General features: G+C 42.0%; 1 protein-coding gene across 1 annotated transcript; it reads right to left on the reverse strand.

Annotated features, from left to right (window-relative positions):
- Window positions 1–349: 349 nt before the first annotated feature.
- On the reverse strand, window positions 350–6,585 carry LOC119276759 (YTH domain-containing protein ECT3-like). Its single transcript, XM_037557907.1, has 9 exons — window positions 6,230–6,585; window positions 5,212–5,276; window positions 4,930–5,077; window positions 4,776–4,843; window positions 3,638–4,084; window positions 3,032–3,550; window positions 2,266–2,478; window positions 1,631–1,786; window positions 350–1,317 (listed from the first exon to the last, which is right to left on the reverse strand). Exons 1-9 carry the CDS (start codon window positions 6,264–6,266, stop codon window positions 904–906), a joined length of 2,067 nt encoding a protein of 688 aa, XP_037413804.1. The 5' UTR covers window positions 6,267–6,585; the 3' UTR covers window positions 350–903.
- Between the last annotated feature and the right edge of the window lie 207 nt (window positions 6,586–6,792).

Genomic DNA, 6,792 nt, shown 5'->3' on the forward strand with positions numbered 1-6,792 from the left:
CAAAGTCGAGTCATCTATTTTAGAATCTATTTTAGAACGAATGGGTACTAGTCAAGTGTCAAAGGGAAAAAGAAAGTCTAGCATCTAGTGAAGCACACACTTCGAAAGACGATAGCAACAATAAAGCGATTTGTACACACACACGCCATGTGCATGCGTGAGCCGAGAACGAGCAGGCAGCCATGTGGCCTCCCTTCCGGAAAAGACTGGACGTGATTTCTCTCCATCGATCAAAACCCTCCCGGAAAGGAGCCGCACCGCTTTGCAACACAGGCCAGGCCACGGCCACACATGCCCCAGATCAAACGCCCATTTCGGACCAGAAACAAGCAAAGCGAAAACGAAAGGCTGCACGGTAACGAACGGAGATCTCCGGTCCCTTTTCTTTCTCCTTTTCTCGTCAATGGAAGTAGTAATTCTGATAGTACAAACTGAGGTCAATCTACACTAGTGGAATAAAAACGCAGGTGGAACTTTTCCAGCTCCTTTTTCCCCTTCCTTTTTCTACCTTTGCTAGCACCTAAAACAGGCCCTTAAACCCACACGGCAAGTGGTCTGCTTCCCAACACATTAGCAATAGAACTGGACATTAGACGACGACGACAACAGAAGAAACAATGACAAGAAGAAAAATGGTTGAAACACTCCCTCCTCCTGGCTGAAAAATAGACAAGGAGTGTAGCATGGAGAATTCTCTACCAGCCATGGTATGCCTCCGAACCCTTTTTTCCCGGTCACTGAAAAATATTTCTCACGGGAAGACGGCTCCAAGGCTCTCATTTTCCGCTTGATCGATGGACAGGAGCTTCCAGGATGATTGACCATCTATCAGTGGCTCCACGTAGCAAGTTTATTGTCGCTCGATTTGGATGTAGCTTCCGTTCAGATGCGCCCATCCTGTAATCAGCCTGCCGCAGCAACACTGCTGGTCTGCTCCTCGCTTTTCTTGGCTGTATCAAGCTTCGCGGCGACCATGTTGCTCTGTTCCTCGCTTCTCTTGGATGTATCAACATCTGCTGTCACCATGTTGGTCTCCTCGCTTCTCTTGGCTGCATCAAGATCTGTTGCAACCTCTTTGCTCTGCTCACTTGTCTTGGCTGTATCAACATCTGTTGCAACCCCTTTGCTCTGCTCACTTGCCTTGGCTGCATCAACATCTGCTGCAACCACGTTGCTCTGATCCTGACCTCTCTTGGCTGTATCAAGATTTGTTGTAACATCGTTGCTCTGCTCCTCATTTCTCTTGGCATTATGATGCTCTACGCTACTTGCAGATTGAGCTTGCTTTTCAGACTCTGCCGGTTTCTCATCCTTTGGCTGAAAAGATAACTTAAATCAAACCACATTGTAAAATTGTAACCTTCTATCACTAATCATGAACGAATCATATTATCATCAATTTATGGTCATTCAACAGGTAAATCTAGTTAATTTAAGTCCAGAAATACGACAAACTAAAACTGGGTATCCTTTCCTGTTATTATTAGGCTTTCCATGATGCCACAAAGTGAAAAGTGCAAATGGCAAATGGGCATATCACTATACGCAGGTAATAAAATTTAGCAAACCTTTTATTAATAACAAGACACACACTGCTTTGATAAAGTAAATGCAGCAGTTCGCTATATACCGTGAGGTGATCCAATGATGTCGTAAGCGGCTTGCCTCTTCTGTCCTGCATTACTTTCTGCCTATTCTCATAGAAGTCAAAGTCATCCAATATTGACGTTTTACATGAGAAGTTCTTGAAAATGTTCAGCATCTCTGCACCTTGTAGAAACTTGACCTGGGATTCACAGCCGTCCAGTTATGAGTCCAAACTTAAAAAATAAAATATCAATTATAAAGTGTGAGTAATGCATAGTGGGCATAAGAAAATACTCAGAATAAAATTAAACATTAACTGATCACTAAAAGAGCGCACCAGAGAGAAGCATGGACAATAACTTAAAAGCTGCACTGGTTGTAATGTTATCAGCATTCTATTTCCATGACAAAGAACATGAGGAATCGACTGAAGGTGGTAAGGAAATAGGTTAACAATTTTGTAAGTAGGTGAAACATTCATTACAAAATAAGTCATTGTTGCACAGTGCACAAATAGGATTGTATGTTTCGCCCCTAAGAAGAATGACGGGGGAAAACAAAATGGAACTTATGTACCAACAAATTTATTCGGATGTTGTCAAGATAATTGACCAACAGAGATCCAAATTCTAGCTCTGATCACACCGGGATTCTCTAGTTAGATAGTGGAAGCAATACCTCTTGAGTGTCCCTGCTGTTTGTAACAGGCTTGTTCTCATTATTCTCCAATATTATGTGTCGAAATTGAGGATTAGGCACGTCCTTGATAATGTGCCATTTTACTGGGAAGAATCCATTCCACTTGTCCTGTTGCCAGAAGTTCATACTCTTGTTGAAATCTACTGGGCCAAGCATCTCAGCCACACCACAGAACTGACCACTAGCATTAACCTGGTCATTATAGTATACCAGTGAATAGAGCAAACAAACACATATTTATCATAATGAAACAAGCATCTCAGCCACACCACAGAACTGACCACTATTTTTCTATATGTATAATGCTCATCAATAAAATTATAATAACCTGGAAATAGTTTTTGAGACAAATCTACAGATATGATTTTTAAATTTTCCAAACGAAATATTTAAAACAATATCGACGATCAATTCTATAAAATTGACTGAGGTTATGTCCAAGATGCAACTTTTCATGAACTGGATGAAGTATAGGTGGAATGGAAAAAAATGAAACAGAGCCTAATTCAATGAACCAGAGAAACAAAATAATCAAACTGGATGCACTCGCACATAATTATCACAAATTAAAATTTTAAAAATAGCATGTCCTACCAAGGCACACTAAATATGAAAAAAAAAAGATTATGTACTCAATAATAGTCAGATATAACAAAAACAAAGGAAAAATAATAATTGAATATCACACTACTCTGATGATATTCAGGATAAAATGCTTAAGGAATAAGAAGTGCTATTAACTTACAGAAAAGAAGAGGAAAACAGGGCATTTGGTTCCTTTTCCTGCCATTCTTTCTTGTGCAATTTTATAGGCATTGTCAAGCCTTTTATTTCCATTAGGAGTACTTGCCCAAACATTGTACTTGATACTCTTGTGAATATCATCTTCACTATAAGATTTAATGACGAAGAATAAAGCTTGCTCATACTTCGTAACAAAATCAGGAAGATTATATGAATCTCTTCTTACTGCAACAAGTGAAGGTATGTCATCGTTAACCTCCTGTACACCTGACAATCCAAAACGATCTGCTCCTGGGCTCAAAATTTTTTTTGACTCATCATTGTGTTTATCTGATATGTCACGGTCACCAAATTCATTTAGCTTGCTTCTGGCCTTCAGCTTCTCATTCCCGTTGCAGTTTCTACCACTTTCATTCAAATTAATGCCTTTACTTTGATAAAGGCTTCCTTTCCCTTGGTTAGTATGAACCACAAACTTGCTGGACGGAAGATGCCCTTTTGTTATGGAAGCACCAGATGCCTAGCAAAACAACAAGCATATAAACTTATAAGTTTCCTACTTTATGCTTAGAGTAGTTTGTCCTGTTTTACAGGAATTTTTCAGTACCTTATTTGCAAACTTTGATGATGGATAGTTATTGGCAGAGGTTGGCACTGTGTCTACAGCTGATGATGATCCTTTGGTGGTACCCGGTGCATACTTTGTGCTGCGTGAAGCTTTTGAAGATGGAACAGCATGCTTATTGGAAGGGTAATTTGATCTTGTAGGGTAGTTTGTTTGCTGCACACCAACAGGATGTCCCTGAACCCCATCCAGAAGAACATAAGGGTCCCATGTGTATGCGGGGACTAGCTCAGGTCCGTAAGCAATTGGTTGAGCATACATGCCAGGTGTAGAAGGGTCCTGCACGGGAATCACAGCGGAGTAATATGGCTCTTTGTTGACATACTGACTATCCACGCCAGTTCCAGGAACGACTGGACTATAAGCAGTATAACCATTTTCGTAACCCGGAACATAACACAAATAAGACCCATTCTCAGCTTGAACGACCTGAAACAGATTACAGAACAGGCATAAGCTCAGTTCTATAGTGATATGTCAGCTTCCACAGCTGTATCTTCAAGAAGCAGTTCACCCTAGAATTGACTAGACCAAGGACTCGATAATAACTTAATAAGGAACAAAACAAAACAGTGCAATGCAAAAGTCAACTGTTAAATCGAGTACTCTGAGGTCTGCACAGCCCTTTTGTAATTGGCTCTTCATCATTTAAGATCTGAATCAAACTAAGTTAGCTACGGTGCTTGACCACAATTCTTTGTACAGCATGGAATACTAAAAGCATCCCCTGAAATAGACATTCCATTCACTGGCAATCATTTAAATTTGTTTATCTCAATCACCAGAATAAATTAATCATCTTTTCATGACAGCATATTGTGTGGTGACAACTAAAGCAAAAAAGATAAAATGTATATTTTTCGTAAAGGTTTGCAAAGATTCTTTTTGGCATGAAGATACTTATGGAGTGATATTAACAACCAAAGCTGACACTTTCCCCAACATAGCAAAGGAAAGGCAAGGAAAAGATGGAAGCAAATAAGTGCAAAGCTAGCTGGTACCACCATACCACCATAGATGCACTAAGTGCAGCATTTTTTGGTTTTACACAGGACCACTTGTGACTACTGTAGGGAAGGCATATAACATGATTGATAAAGTACACTGTTTGATAACTTACTGTCGGTTGCATCTCCAGTCCATTCGATCCAGCATAGTAGCCATTCTCATCCCATCCTCCAAATGAGCCTAGAATAATGATCAAACCATCAAACTGAAAGAACAGTACCTCTGTTTCAGTACTTCAGATCATAGTACTGATCCATTCTACACACCTGGATAATAGTACCCATAGTAATACATCCCTTGGTCCCCCATATAAGCTCCTTGGTTCATCTCAGTATCCTTGGCGGCAGTACTAGCTGCATCTGCCGAGGAAATGCATGATATTGCATCCGAAGAACTTGCGTCTTTTGCAGCAGGCTGCAAAGTTTGGGCACGAAAGGAATCAGCAAGGACACGATAGATATAGCTCAACCAACCAAACAAGGAACAATTCCTTGTACGCTAAGATAAGCAAGGACTATACTATATGTATAGAGGAATGAGAATCTTACCAAGTTGCCGTTGCTTGCCTTCGTGCTAGCATCAATCTTCAAGTTGTCTACTGCCTCTTCTATAGCTGGAAGATACAAAAGTCAAGGCTTGCAAACAGAATATATGCTTGAAAGGCCATCGTCCATGAGTGAGAATAAAATAAGCCAGCAAGCCCAGATTGATAGATTAAAATGTCCTGAGTCCAATAATGCACAATAATTGCCTTCAATGAGGTCATCAAATCAGAAGATCTACAGCGATCATCTGATCAAGTGCAAGAGACCATTACTTGAACAAGTTCATGGTTCGCAAACAGCACGCAGCAACAGATCAATAAGGGCATACAGCAGCCGTATCCGTAAGTACACAAACCATATTATTAGTGTAGCTGTCAATAAATGGGAGTTGGCTCAGCTCTCACCATCTCTGAAAATCCGACATGTGAGGGATACCTAACAATTCTAATTCTGAATATAAAACAACAGAGACCTGCCATGGTATGGTAGGACGGCAAAACTCAATTGTGTCAATAGCAGATTGAACTGGGTCGAACTATCCATGAAAAATGCTACGCACCCAACGATAATTCAGCGACATGATCCACCATTTATTTATTTTGAAACCGTGATCTGAAGGAGCACGCACGGATCAAAAAGTCCCTTAAAGCCAGATCAGAGCAAAAGCTTTTCCAATGCTTTAAATTAAACAAGTGTAAAGAAAGATGAGAAATCAGGTTGAGCACAGACGCCTGTCGATGAAACGCAGAAACGCTAGTACCAAACTGAAAAAAATACAAAAAAAAAGAAACAAAAAAAATCGAGAATTTTGATCGAAAACAGTACTGTAGTATCTCTGACAGATCAAAGAGAAACGATGGAGCTAGTAGATGGCAATGGAACCGCCCAACTCAACCGCACTGGTTAGAAAATGAAAACAATTCCAGAGAGCAGACAAACCCCATTGATCCAAGAAGAAACCCAAGCCCGAGATCATGTATCAGATCCAGCTCCCGATGGATGGACAAGGAGCAAAGGATACGCTTGTGGGCGAGCGCGGTGTTGGGCTTGGGCTCCATGAGGCCGCACCAGAGGTCGCCGCAGAAGAAGCCGGGGCTACGCGTGTCCTCCAGCTCGACCGATGATTGGGCCCGGAGCAGGGACTGGCCGGAACCCTAGGCCGCTCCGGCCGCCTCCGCCGGAGGAGAAAAAGGAGCGGCGTCGGCGAGGTCGCGTGTGGTGTAGGGCGGGCGGCGCGGCCACGTGTGGGTGATCGGACGGCTGGGAAGGAAGGAAGGAAGGTGGGCGCGGGCGCTGTGGGGGCGGAGCAGCGAAGCGACGCGGCCGAAGCGGGCTCCTGAAATCTAGCGGGCAGTTGGGGCGGGGCAAAGCAAGGCAGCCGCTCCGCCTGTTGCGGCCGAATATTTGTAGCCTTTCAGCACAATACACTTCACCTTTTTCTCTCGTGAGACGAGGTGAACTCGAAAGTGGTACTAGCATAGGAGGAGTTAATCATAGCATTCCACATCAGTAGAATTTCTACATGCATATATGATTATGAATATATAACAAAGAAGAAAATGAGAGACAGCGTAGCATGTGGCA

Source organism: Triticum dicoccoides, chromosome 3B (genome assembly GCF_002162155.2).
Source record: "Triticum dicoccoides isolate Atlit2015 ecotype Zavitan chromosome 3B, WEW_v2.0, whole genome shotgun sequence".
Taxonomy (NCBI): domain Eukaryota; kingdom Viridiplantae; phylum Streptophyta; class Magnoliopsida; order Poales; family Poaceae; genus Triticum; species Triticum dicoccoides.

Excerpts from the sequence above, each read along its gene's own strand:
- LOC119276759 (XM_037557907.1), bottom strand. The coding sequence starts at position 6,266 with ATGGAGCCCAAGCCCAACACCGCGCTCGCCCACAAGC. Across the intron at positions 5,277-6,229 it reads CACCGCGCTCGCCCACAAGC|CTATAGAAGAGGCAGTAGAC; the intron begins GTATCCTTTGCT and ends TGTATCTTCCAG. Across the intron at positions 2,479-3,031 it reads CTGTTTTCCTCTTCTTTTCT|GTTAATGCTAGTGGTCAGTT; the intron begins GTAAGTTAATAG and ends TATAATGACCAG.